The sequence below is a fragment of the Nymphalis io genome, chromosome 25 (assembly GCF_905147045.1).
Source record: "Nymphalis io chromosome 25, ilAglIoxx1.1, whole genome shotgun sequence".
Classification (NCBI taxonomy): Eukaryota; Metazoa; Arthropoda; class Insecta; order Lepidoptera; family Nymphalidae; genus Nymphalis; species Nymphalis io.
In genome coordinates, this window is record NC_065912.1 from 4018770 (window position 1) to 4033688 (window position 14919).

The 14919-nt window shown below is 31.5% G+C and overlaps 1 protein-coding gene across 1 annotated transcript in view; it reads right to left on the minus strand.

Moving 5' to 3' along the window:
- LOC126778245 (homeobox protein BarH-like 1b) overlaps positions 1-14919 on the minus strand; it is a 55139-nt gene extending 40220 nt beyond the window's left edge. Inside the window, exon 1 of the mRNA XM_050501733.1 lies at positions 14316-14919. Within this exon, the coding sequence (XP_050357690.1) occupies positions 14316-14838 (523 nt within the window). The 5' untranslated portion in view covers positions 14839-14919. The remainder of the gene's footprint in view (positions 1-14315) is intronic.

The window sequence follows — 14919 nt, forward strand, 5'->3', positions numbered from 1 at the left end:
ACAAAGCGCTTCTAATTCATAATGAACGGTTACCCGAAACACGGAGCGGGTATCAAAATAAGTGAACAATAAGAAAGATGCAATAGATAGCATCGAACCCCGGGCTGCGATGAAATGGCTCAATCTTTGGAGTAGGGTACCCATAGTAGCACGAATAAAAAGAATTCGGAACTTACCGAAAGATAAGAAGGAATAGAAAATAAATTTTTAATGACCCATAATAATTTAATATAAATTATTCTGCAACTTATACCGTTAAATGTTATGTCGATATTTGATTAACGCTAACAAATTTCTAAAATTTGTTTTTGGCATATCTGTCTTCCTTATTGGATTTTGTTTTACCGTATTATTGAATGTTTAGTAAACTTATTATAACCATCTGAAAAAAAATTTAAATTGTTTTGTTAACTAAGAAAATAAAATCCTTATTATTTTCCGCGGCCCGGATAATAACAACATTGCATTTTTATATGATTTTGACAGCTCACATTGAACCGCCATCTTATTTTAGGTTCTTTTTTTAAATTCACACTATTTTATTCCTGTGCAAAACACTTCGTTTTATATTGTAACCGGTTTTCGAGCACATGTTACTCCGTCGGTGGTCGCTTCAAACTAATTGTAAGGCATTAACCTGATTATTGCTGGCATGTATAATGAATAAGTACATTTTTTATAACACTAGGTGATTTTAAGATGTTACGAGGTGTCGGGTTAGATATTATCCGTGAGTAAAATTGTTTTGTACTGCTATCAGAAACTCAGATAAAGAATTGGATAAATCTAACTAATATTATAAAGAGAAAATGTTTGATTTTTTTGTATGTTTGTTTGTAATTGGTAAACTCAAAATCTAATAATAACTATATATTAATACCAATATCGTGAGGAAACCTGCATGTGTCTAATTTCACTGAAGTTCTGCCACATGTGAATTCTACCAACCCGCATTGGAGCAGCGTGGTGGAATAAGCTCCAAACCTTCTCCTCAAAAAGAGGAGAGGAGGCCTTTAGCCCAGCAGTGGGACATTCACAGGCTGTTACGGAATACCACGGGCTATATTTCATTTAAAAAAATTATATATTCCAACGACAATTGCGATAACGTAATCCAAGTTACAACTTTTTTTCCTATAAAAGTCGTTACTAGCGTTTTGTGTGTGTTGTGCAAAATAATTGTTCAAACCGGACGAAGTCCGGGCCGCTAGTTTGTTATAAGGAACAAGAGTATTTATTACACGAGTATTTTTTAAATAAAAAAATGCAATGAAAATATTTATGCAATTTACATGTAACCATATTGTATTTGTGTGCAGAGATAGTATAAAGGTTAAATTTAATCCAGGTGTCGCATTTTAACATGGGCAGTTTTGATATTTTTTTTTTTTTTTTATAGAATAGGAAGGCGGACGAGCATATGGGCCACCTGATGGTAAGTGGTCACCAACGCTCTTAGACATTAGCATTGTAAGAAATGTCAACCATCACTTACATATCCAATGCGCCACCAACCTTGGGAACTAAGATTTTATGTCCCTTGTGCCTGTAATTACACTGGCTCACTCACCCTTCAAACCGGAACACAACAATATCAAGTATTGCTGTTTTGCGGTAGAATATCTGATGAGTGGGTGGTACCTACCCAGACGAGCTTGCACAAAGCCCTACCACCAGTAATATTTGTCTCGTTTGTGCTTACGTTATACACTTTTTGATATAGGTAGTATTATATCGTCAAAGCGAACTAAATAAGGCACATTCAATCACAACGAGCCACCGGCCTGTTTAATTACGGCCACCATTACTGCTCGCCACTGATTACCCCTGACATAAGAGACCCTACACACGGGCACACACAGCGTTTCGTATCAAATAAACTGTATCAGATAAACTAAATCGCTTATACATATAAAAATACATATTCATACTAAGTTATTTTTTTTAACATTATTATAAAAATAAAGTTTCGATAATAATTATATTTTAATTGGTATATCTGCTTTATTTATAAGTATTATCCTATTATTATATTATTATTGTCATATAATATTCATAAAAATACTATATTTTAGATTCGATGAAATGATTGGCTTTATATTTGAACAAACACAAAAATGTAATTCATTTATATTTAATTTCACTTAAAAAATAATAATTGCGAAAAGCGCTTTAAGCGTTAAACGCGTTCGATGTGAAGTAGCCAAACGTTGGTCGATTAGTCAACTCGGGATTAGAACAACAATGGGGTGTATTTATAGCAAGTAGCCTTTATTGTATCGAGCAAATCGACGCTTTATTGTGCTTTCGTATTGACGTTTGATATTAATAGTTCGACGAAATGAACTTCGGTGAATTTTAGGAATCGTTTGATTAAGGATTTTATATTTAAAAATATTTACGTATACGTAACTGTATCCAATGATTACACTGACTATAGCTAAACTGTCAACAGGAACAAATTACATTTTACAGATAATATAAATACAGATAAAATATTCTTATTTTATTTTTCCTTTTTTTTCTGGTGTGTATGTACGCTAGCTTAGAAAATATTCTTCTAATGTCACGTCAATATTTTATCAAATAATGATTTCTTTACATTAAACATCATATCACAAGGTAAGTGCTAAATTTGTTTATAGACATGTAGACGTCGAAAGAAAATTGAATGGGTTGTCAGATGAAATAGACTAAACATGCATGGATAATAAAACACGTCAAGTGTTGACTGACCCTAAAATAAGTAGGATGTGGGTTATTTTTGCATGTAACTAATATTTAAAAAAAAACGTTTTAACGTCATATTACTACATTAATTAAATATTAATTGACTACTATGAATATTAAGTACAATAAGGCAGCACACACCTTGTAACAAATTAAGCTATTCCAGGAGTTCGTTGCTAAGTAATTTAAAAAATCGTTGCCCTTCGACCAGCGAATTTCGGTAGCGTGTACTAAAATTGAGCTATCAAGTCTCCAAATTAGGCTATAAGCCTGTCAAATATTTAAATTATACCCGCGGCTTCCTCGTCTCAAATTGAATGCGGTTTGCATTATAAGAGACAACGCAATACTCATCCAAAGCGTTTGTGGTGGGTTTTCCAACTACAACCACAGGCGGCACTGTGTCGACAAACGCCCCCGTCTTCTATGCAACTTATTTGTGCAACGGTTTAAGCACTGTGCAATCTGTGTCACCGTGTAAATGTCCCACTCGTTCTATGGCTCAGTATTCGAGTAGTTTTGTAATGAAAAGATTAAACGTTTTGCTAATGGACTTTGTAATATTAGATGATTTATTGCAGCTACGAAATTATTATTGTAAAATGCCCATATTATACAAAACTAATAGTTTTAACTATAACCTTCATTTCGTAGTAATAAATTTGTTTCTATATTTAAAAGCTTAGTAGATATAGCACAAGCCTGTAATTATAAAAAAAATCAATGTTTATTTTCTTTTTATTTGCGTCAAATATGACGGTTCTTACTTCTTAGGCAAACTAGACCATTTAAAAAGAATGAAAACACTGATTATCTGCTGTAATATAATTACATACCTACTTAAAATCCACAAGCAGTAAAATCAAATACCTTTTTTTTTTAATTCTATTCTTTACGCATTTTGTTCCTTTTTAAAACAAAACACTATTATATTTTACTGATTCAAATTAACCAATCAGCAACTCGCTCACTCGCGCCATAATACCAGTATTGTAAACATAATTCAATTAAGTGGTAGTGTTCTTATCACGTGAGACGAATGCTAACTTTTTATTATCAGCTATTAAAAATGGATCGATAGCTTTTCATATAACGCAAATGTTAGCAGGTTGGACTCAATATTGCTTAAGATAATGTTACATTGGCAATAAAAACATTACCCTTCCTAGTTTATTTATTCTAGGTTATAATATTAAAGGAGGTTATTATTGGACTTTGGTCGGCTTAATTTAAAAAAAAAAAAGGATTGAAGAATAATGACAGGATTCAGTCCTTTATTCTAAATAACATAATGTAGTTGCGACAAATTTATATTACCTATATCTTACTTTCAATAATAAAACTATTTAAATCAAGCCAAAGTACCACACACGCACTACGTATGCACACTAAAATAAATAGACAGTTTACATATCTATATCTCCATACCTTATATTATATTACACACCATGCAATTTATTATCTTTAGAACTTTTAAACTGGCAGGTCGTTGTCAAAGATATTTTTACGCGTAAATGAGTGAATCGAGTGGATGCACCGAATTCAATTGAAGCAACTTTTGTCTGATTCAAAACGCACTCCTTTTATTAAAAGCCATTTTCTCAAACAATCGCGCCAATAAGAAAATAATTCGACGCTCAATCTTTGGTGCACTGAACTCAACATTATGCCATCTGCTTTAATTCACACAAACGAATGTACCTTTTATACTCATTTATTTAGAGCGTAGATTTGAATGTGCTAATTATGAAGATAATGAAACTTCGTGGCCTACATCGGAATTTATATTGAATGAAAAATGGTTTGCGTGTTTTAATAATGGAAGAATAAGTCGTGACGGCGTTGAAAGAGATTCGTAATTTTTGGAAAGTGAACTTCTATAGTCCTTTGATGCATCGAGTTGACTGAAGGAATGAAACATTTCGTTTAATTAAAGCTATTTTTCCATGAGTTATTAGTATTTATATAAAATTATTTTCACACGCAGCTGACTTTTAATAATTCATCATAATATCACCTATTAAACGTTATTAAAACTTTTTGAATAAATAATTACATAATATTTCTTTCATCGATAAAACGAATAATGTTTTTTTAACAGGTGTTCTCGATACATTGTTTTATTGTTATTGTATTTACATCACTTATAACTTAATAAATTATATGATATGACTATTGAGACAATGTTCCTGTATCCGATTTTATTTATAATTTATTTTGCTATACAAAATATTTATCCGTTACATTAAAAAAACTTATGAATGCATTAAAAAATTATATTCTTATAAAGTTAATTGACAGGAGTCCATATATATACAAATTAATTTTAATGTGTGCAACGCCCACCCACACACACCACCACATATACTATAAAAAACTTTACAAATTTTGACTAAAAACTAACACACCTTGTACGTAAAACTCACAAAAGCGACTCTAAACGCCACTAAATGCACGTAATTACAGAACGTGGTCGAAATTTGAAAAAAATAAATCGACGGAGCATCGATTATTATCTAAATCAATATCTCCTGAATTATTAGAAAGGTGTGAAACTTAATGGCTGCTTTTTTTATTCTTTGGTCATTGATCTTAATGGTTCTGCCACGAGACTGTTGCAGTCACAGATTACAATTAAATTAAAAAAACAATATCAAATCTGCTATTTTGATTTTACAGATAGTAGGTACCTACGAGTTTTTTATATTTCGAATTAAAACATATCGTTAATTAATTGTTTAAGCATAAGATACATTTATATATTGTAAGGTAATATATCTTTTGTTTAAAAAATACCTAATTAACATTATTTTAATGAAAATTGTATATACATATATAAACTATGTTAGGTATACCTATTTATATTTAATAAGGAATTTGTTGCATGCTAAAATGTTTATTAAAAACATTGGCACCGCCGAATGAAATATACAACAGTTGTTGAATTCAAAGTTTATTTCGGAAAGATGCCTATATATTATTATTATATATTTTTTAAATTATGTACAGACATTTTTATAAAATACAATATTAAAATAAAAAGAACAAAATACACATTACAAATTTAAAGCAAAACACGCCGTCTAAAAGATTTTCCTGTGGCATTGTACCCAAGACGCTGGCACTATTGCCTGTGCACCAAATGTGTTTATTTATATAATTCGAATTTAATTTTAATGATGTACATTTATATAATAATAAAACTCATATTCTAAGCGACGCGAATTACTTTAGTGTGAGCCTACAAAGGTTACTGATATATATTCGAGAATTTTGCATACATTTCTATATTGACACCCATACATTACAGTCAACAGTGGGTATTTATGTTTGTATGGTGCGTTTGGGATAACATCAGGTTTCCCACAAAGCCGCCGGTTTATTTACAAACGGCCCTATAATTCGCCCGGGTGTCCAAATGTAGGGTTATTAGTAATGAACGAACGCCGACGGTAATATGAAGTGCTACGGTCGCTGCTACACGGTGCGATCAATTTTATTATTATTTTTTTGTTCATTACTTTGTTTGTTAAAAAAAGTAATCTAAATTTTCAAATATAGGTAGTGACTTAGTTTCTTGACTATCACATGTAAACTTTTCGGCCTATACGTAATCCATAATTTGTCCTTAAGCTTATATCATCATGTATTATCATTGCCGCAATAGTTTCTGAGTGTCTAAACCGTTAGGTTTTTTTTTTATAGAATAGGATGGCGGACGAGCATATGGGCCACCTGATGGTAAGTGGTCACCAAACGCCCTTAGACATTGGCATTGTAACAAATGACAACCATCTCTTACATAGCCAATGCGCCACCAACCTTGGGAACTAAGATTTTATGTCCCTTGTGCCTGTAATTGGTGTCGATAGTGATACCGCCAAGATTAATCTTAAATAATCTTAATAAAAATATTTTAAGAACAGACCCGAAAAAGACTTGTTAGATATTTTGTAATAAGACCTTAAAGATGTGTTTTTGATTCGTAAAGCGCAATATTCGTCCGAAGGAGATCGTTGTCTTATTATTTTATTTGTTAATTAAGAGTTGGACTATAATTACAGGTTGCGACGATATGATATCGTAAAATTGTAATTCGCAATGTATTTGTAATGTCAGGGCCTCGAGATTGCCGAAGAATTTTTTTTTAATTTGTTTTACCTATTTTAGTATACTAACGCCATTAAGGTATTTAACTGTGACGCATGGTCTAGTTATTTTTTTTTCCTTTTTGCAAGATCAAGTAGATCTAAGTGCTAATGTTTCTTTTAAATTTCCCTTTAAAGGTAATGAGATCAGGATTGGACCCTGTAACTTTCTCATTGTGAGGTTACCATTATCCTATTGATGGATATTAAAAGAATATAAGCCTTATTTCTTTTAGAACTGTGCACCATTCTTTGTCGAACGAACTATGTCATAACGTTACCACAGATGGACAAAAGATATCAACTGATGAAGGTGTATCCGAATAATATAATTAAATTAATCGAAGTGTGCACCTGCCTCGTTCTAATCTCATAGGAGGAAGGGAGGTAGATGTACACACCTTGCATGCCTGTGGGCTTCGTGGATTTGTACAAATTATGGGGAACAATAGAACATTTTGTTCCTTTTTTAAATTTTGTTTTATTTCGCATAAATTAATATTATGATCGGTATGCACCAAAGAAATTCTAATGATATAAAATAACAACGCGAAATAAGTTATAGATAGATACCATATATACATATTTTTTATATATGTACATACATAGGTTGGTATACAATAAAAAAATCCTCTATTTTTTACAACGTAATCGATTATAATACATTAAATTTATTATAAATAATTATTTCCTGAACCCTATCGTTTTTCAATTAAATAAAACTATTCACAATCAATTAGTCAGCGAATTCTAAACGTATTATTGGCTAAAAGCACCCTGTACGCTTTATAATGGCGGGAGCGGCTTTTTGCTGCCTTTTTTTCTTTTTTTCATAATAGGGGTAATACAAACGTGCCGGTTCTGACACCTTTGGACCCCACATGAGGTTGTATAGCACAATTCGTGGGGGTAATAAAATATAATAATCCGAAGTGGGCCCGCGCTTGACGACCATAGACAAAATGAGTTATAATGTGTTTTCTGGGAGCATCAATGCTATGGGGGAAACTACGAAGAGTTATTACGTACATGTATTAAAGAAAACTTTTTTTAGTTTTACATCTAAATTATAACCGATTACAGAACCTCCTCTTTTTTGAAGTTGGTTAAAATATAAATTACATTTATATAAATATAATATCCGACCTCTTTTCTTTACTTGTGGAAACTTTAGGGGTCAATGTTGTAACTTTAAGTGTGTTTCTTTATCTTGTACTGATTGAATCCTTAACATTTTTTTTTTAAAAAAGAACGAAGTATTTAAATTCAAAACAAATAGCTAACTTATTACGACTCATCTCAGTGATTGCATCGTAACTATGCCTAATGTTTATCTGTTGGATGGTGACATAAATGCACATACCGTCCTTGGTTTAAATGAGAGTGACATATAATTGTGCAATGCAACTTTATACCTAATATATATATATATATATATAGCATCAGTGTATATATAGTTTTGTTAATTTATTTGTTCGTATTCGAATTTCAAACGTGTTTTTAAAAAAATACTTTTAAGAATATGTAGTATATTTTTTTAGTAAAATAATATTTAGAAAAAAATATAGCGACTTTTAAATGTAATTCTCACTAATACAATTACAAAAAATAACGATGTAATTTTAATTATTGTTTCAATTTTCCTTATAGGAAAATATGATTATAAAAAAAAAATATATATTCCAAATTAAAATGACAGTACCTAATATCAAAGTAAACATTGCACAATTCGGCATTATATCTCTGCACTTAGTATTAAATGTAGTATTATTATATAGGTAAATATGTTACCCAACAATATTATTATATCATGTACCTATCATTTTGTTTTAATAATTGAAGTAAGTACGCACTAAAACGTTTATCTATTTGTATTAGATTGTATTAAAAAAAAAACAAATCACGATCATTTGATATACACATAAGTACATATAGAATGTATGCATAATGATATAGATATCAACAATAATATCTAATGCCGCCAGAGGGATGTTAAAAAAATATTATTTCCGTTGAACGAGATGACTTCCTCAATCAAGCCGCCAATGACAAATTACTCAGCCAGTTCGCCGTTTAATATGTTAATCTTGTAACATATGGAGCATAGACAATTCCCGCCTTTCCTTTTGACGTCTGTTCGAATTTGGAACGATTGTTAATGGTGATGTCTTCTTTTGTGCCAGTAACAATGGATTTTTTGCAACGTCCGTGTAAATTACGCTTATAATATAGTCTCTTTTTTGTGTAATGTCGAATACAACTTTTGGGGTATTTAAAAGCTCATTGATTTGTTCTGTTATATGATTAAGTGGTTTTTTGATGTTATTTAAGGGTATTAATTAAAATCCTTAAAATTATTATAAATTTTTATACTTAATCATTGTTATGTTAATACCGTATTTTTAAATTTTGAATTAGATCTGAGGATGTAAATTTAAATGCAAATTGCAGTAAATTAATAAATACGTATGAGAAATGATAACAATTGTACATATTTATAAAATATTTATAGAATTAAGATTACTATGTGAATTAATATAATAATATTTGTATTGCATTTTAAAACAGACGGCTTACGACGGTATTTTTAATTTTTTTATTAATTCATGAAATTCTAAAACACATTCACATTCTCAACATCACAATAAACAGAATGACTGCCAAAATCATCGTTGACAATTAAAAAAAAACACGCACAGATAATAACAGAGCGCTTCGGCAGATGCATTCAGCCATGTTTCAATTACAAAAGCCGCTCTGTAATCATGATATAATCGTCTATACCGAAGTTAATATTACCAATGTTAACATACCTCGATAACCAATAAGTATTATCGTCGTACCTAATCGTCCATTGATTCTTTACAATAGCAACACTGTCATTGAAAGGTTTTTATGTGCTGTTCTTATTTCAAAATTCTATTGTTTTGACATTTGCATTGCATATTATTATAGTTAAGAATTTTTTCCTGGGAGTGTCGTATACGTCTGTGATTTAGCAAAATTTTATTATAAAATGTTATGTACCTACCTAGGAAGTTTTTTCTATTTTTCATTATAAATTAAGCTTATTCTGACATTACTTTATGTATTAATACTAATTCCATTAGTATTGAATACGTAAAAATACACATACACAGGTCATGAAATAATAGACAAGGTAAATTTATAAATCAATCAGTTACAGGCTTTAATTCCTAAGAAAGTAGAACTGTATTACCCCGATAAGCTACCCGTCTTGCGTCTCTTTTTTTTCAGAGGTCTGATATTTACTTAATGCTATTTGAAAGAGTGTAGCTGTTTAAAATGAAATATATCAATGTCGGTCAAAATCAAACCAAATATACTTTATACAAATAAGCTCTTTCAAGTCCTTGAATCGTCATTTTGGTAGAGCAAATGAAAAAATATATAATAAAAATAGTATATAAATAGTTTTAAATATTGCTTCAGCGTTAAAAACACAAATTCTTAAATTATTAAAAAACATAATAGTGTGGAAATTCAAGCCATTTTAAAATATTTGATTAGTTTTTCATAATTTAACTTATTAAATAAACTCATGCAAAAATATTAATATGAAATCGATGCATAGAAAATACACACACCAATCGATCATGAAGAGGTTGTATATTATAATATTTATTAAAAAATAGCCATGTTTCCGATGGGATTTCTCAATAGCAACACCTAAGAAACCATACGAATTTGATATATTATCTGTGTTAGCCTTTAGTCGCACGCTTATTTCTGTGTTGGCAAATTAATAATAAATACCACGGGACTTCCACGTTCTTAACTAAAAAATGACAAACTTCTATAAATTCTTCCTTCTATTAACATATATATTACATATATTATGTATATGACAAAACCTTTGCTTTAGAATTTATCAATAATACTGTAGTGAAAATTTATTGGCTAAAAGTTCTACTGAAGTTCTAGCCTATTCTTCTTGGACAACTCTTCATTCAACCGGTTTTACTTACATAGAGTTTATTTTGATTAACTTTGCATTCAACATTTAACCTACTCCTCAAAAAGAGGAGAGGCGGCCTTTAGCCCGGCAGTGGGACATTTACAGGCTGTTACGGTCAACATTTAATATAAAAAATGTTATCTGCTAAGGTACACAATATAAGACTCATATAGGAATATTAATAGAGTAATTCTTGTTCAGTTGAACGTAATTAATAGTTTTAATTGGTAATATTTTATGTAAGAATCAATAAAACCAGTTGTATATGTCAAATGTTAGTCCCCCAATCATAATATAATTCATTCTTTTCTATATACAGTAATAATTGAAGTTGGAAGTGTGTACACTCCCGTGCCTCGGAAAGCACGTAAAGCCGTTGGTCCTGCGCCTGAACTCTTTCTGGTCGTGTCGGATTGCCCTTCCATCGGATTATGAGAGTTAGGCAATAGAGAGTGTATGTGTTTGCGCACATACTTGTGCACTATAATATCTCCAGCTTAGTTAGCTAATCTATATAATAATAAATAATAAATAGTGGCCGAAATCGGTCTGGAGGGACATTATTATTAAGATATAAATAACAAAAAAGGTTGATATCTCTCATCACACTTATGTTGATTGACGAATATTATATTTAGCTTTCGATATAAGTAATCAAATTCATATTACTGTTGTGAATAAACAATAAATTGAGTTCACTAACTAGTAACGATTTTCCGAACATAAATTACATTAATGGTCAAAAATTGTATGAACACAATTACCGATTTTGTCCGTCACTATTCAAAATTGATGTTTGAAGAGTCATGTCTTTTTATGCTTTATATTTAACAAAAAAAAATATTTTTACTGAATTAATGCTCAAGTGCATAAAATTTTGTTAGTTAAATTCAAGTGTACTTAATTGTCAACAGCCTTAAGCCCAGCAGTGGGACCTTCACAGGCTGTTACGGTTACGGTAATTGTCAACAGCATCCAGCATGCAAATCTCAATCGGTTGGAACTTAAACTACTAACTTAACTAACTTAAAATCAACTTGCATGTTAATCCAACCATAGCAAATAAAAGTTTAAGTCTAATGAAATCTTGTAAAATTTGTAAACGTACTTTTATCAATTTTCCCTTCACTAGAGAATGCTACAAAGCGATAAGGTTACCTCGCGTGCTGTATATTTAAGTATTTTTTAATTAAAGCTTAGCTTATGATTACTGTGCACAAATTTTTAAATAAATAATTATTCGATGATTTGATATTACATATTATTAATATAAATACGTATATTATGTAGTCTAAGACTAAACACAAAATCACATAAATTATTCGGTTTAAGACAATTCTTCTTGAATAAATTTAGAAAATTAATATACACTAGCAATGGTTATGAAATAAATATCTTGTATCGATATTGGAACGCACAAAACAAAGAACCCATATATGGAATATATAAATAGATAATAAAAATATATCACGAGCGACAATTGTTAGTGAACTAAATCAAGTGACGAGAGTGATTTTATTTAAAAAAATTATAAGAAATATGAGGCAATTTTTTTTAAATTACATATTAAGGAGCGTATAATTCTTCTTATAAAATGCTTAATGTAAGTAATCAATTTGTTATATAAAATAGCTTAGCACGAGAAATATTTTTGACCTCTTATGTAAAATATAGTTAAAATATTTTAATGAAGATTTAGCAAATAGTGAGGTGAGATCGACTTTTGCTTAAAAAATATTTGTCTAATCTTAACTCTACCCTATATTTAATAAGGCCGTCTAACTACTGATTACGCTATTAGAATTGTTAATCCTGATTCCTGTGTCATGATGATTTGTCTGTATGCAGCAACGTCTATCAATAAACAAACATCGAAGCTAAGTCTTTTGATATTTTACTAATCATTTATATTAAGTGCCGTAACAGCCTGCGAATGTCCCACTGCTGGGCTAAAGGCCTTCTCTCCTCTTTTTGAGGAGAAGGTTTGGAGCTTATTCCACCACGCTGCTCCAATGCGGGTTGGTAGAATTCACATGTGGCAGAATTCCAGTGAAATTAGACACATGCAGGTTTCCTCACGATGTTTTCCTTCACCGTAAAGCACGAGATGAATTATAATCACAAATTAAGCACATGAAAATTCAGTGGTGCTTGCCCGGGTTTGAACCCACGATCATCGGTTATGATTCACGCGTTCTTACCACTGGGCCATCTCGGCTTATATTAAGTCTGAATGGTTTATCGTAATATACATTCATAGTAAGGTATTGCCAAATGTAGTTTCCAGATTCGCAATAGTAGGTAATAGATGCAGCATCTGATACGTGCATTCCTTACGATGTTTTCCTTCGCGTCGAGCATAAGATGAAATTAACCACACGAATATTTGGTAGCACCCAAATAACGATCTTAAATTTTTCGTTTACATCCCACGTGGATATCATTTATGCAGTGAGGATTACAATAATTAATATATAAAATGGTAATGAGTCTCAAATCAACCTGTTATATCAACCTTAATTTTGAGTTTTATAGAACTACGAATAAATCATACAATAAAGTAGATTTTTTTTATAAAAAAAATTATTGTTTTGACTTGAAAAATGTACTAGATTTCATATCGTATGGAATCTTTATGGTATATCCAAATGTACTTTGAGTTGGTCTCTGATATGATGTCTATGATAGAGAAATCAATGTTAATATAATAGAGAATGAGTTTCAAAAATAAAAACAAATTTTCAAGGAATTATCTACATAATTTAATACCTACAAAAATATTATGATAGAACTGAGCTGAACGAGGAAGTTAATACATTACTAGGTACTTATTTATTTTTGTCCATATTTTTATATCTCAATAAATATTTAAACAAAAATTTCCTAGTTATAAATATTTATTCATAAGTATGTTTTTTAATCTAGAATACCGATGAAGGGTCCACATACATCAACTACAAAAATTGATCCTATTAAATACATAGTAGATAAACATTGGTAAGTAGGTTGATATGGAAAAAACAATATGCGATTAAAACTATTTCAGCTATTCGAATAAGAAATTTAATCACCATTATTATCGTTATTATTCATAATTTTTTTTTTTGACTATCTTGCCGGTTATTCTTTGCAGAATTTACATTCCGAACCCGTGGTTACTTTACATTTAATTACATATGTACTGTCACATGATGATTCAAAAGTACCTGTATGAGCCTAATTGAATAAATAATAACTTGATTTGAGTGATTTTAGATTACAAAATAAATGAAGTATTTTTTTATAGTTACCTAGTTACGATTAAAACCAAAATAAGTACCTACTAGTAACTAGATATAAAATCGTCATTGTGGAAAAAATTAAATTTTGTGTACGACGTAACATTAGAAGTTTGTTCGATGTGATTCGTTCACAATTATTCTAGATAAAACTAGGAATTAAATTATATAAGAACTTACCTCCGTTGTCAGGATTATTCGCTTCAAAAGTTTTGCTGGTCATGTGGAACAGGGCGTCCAGTGGCGTGTGGGGAGCGTTCGAGCCGGCCTGCGAAGCGCGTCTTGGCTCCGAGCAGCAATCAGAAGCCGACGACGATCTTTCCGACGCTGAGTCACAGCATTCTGCCGGCGCCATCTCCCTCGGCCTCAACAGCCCAAGAGCTGCCAATCTCCAACGTTCGCCATCCAGCAGTGCCGCACCGGCTAAGCGCTGCAACCGCTGCAATCTCTCAAACCCTGAAGCATCCCATGGACGCACTATACGCGGCGGCGTTCGAGGACTATGCGACAAAATGTCCAGTATAGAGAAACTCTTCACGCCTTCCCCACGACGCTCTTCGACCGGCTCCGAAGCCATCTTCAATCGTTTTAGCGGCCTGAAGTAATCTTGTGGCGACGGCGACCGCGACGGCGCCGGTGACGGTCGCCCAACACTGATATCGTCCTCGGAACAGCTGTGCCCGGACATAGACTCCTCCTCCATAGTTCAATTCACATCCATCACACGGTCACAGTAAATATCGGAGGCTGTTTATCTCACAACAACACGAGATACGGCTGACGG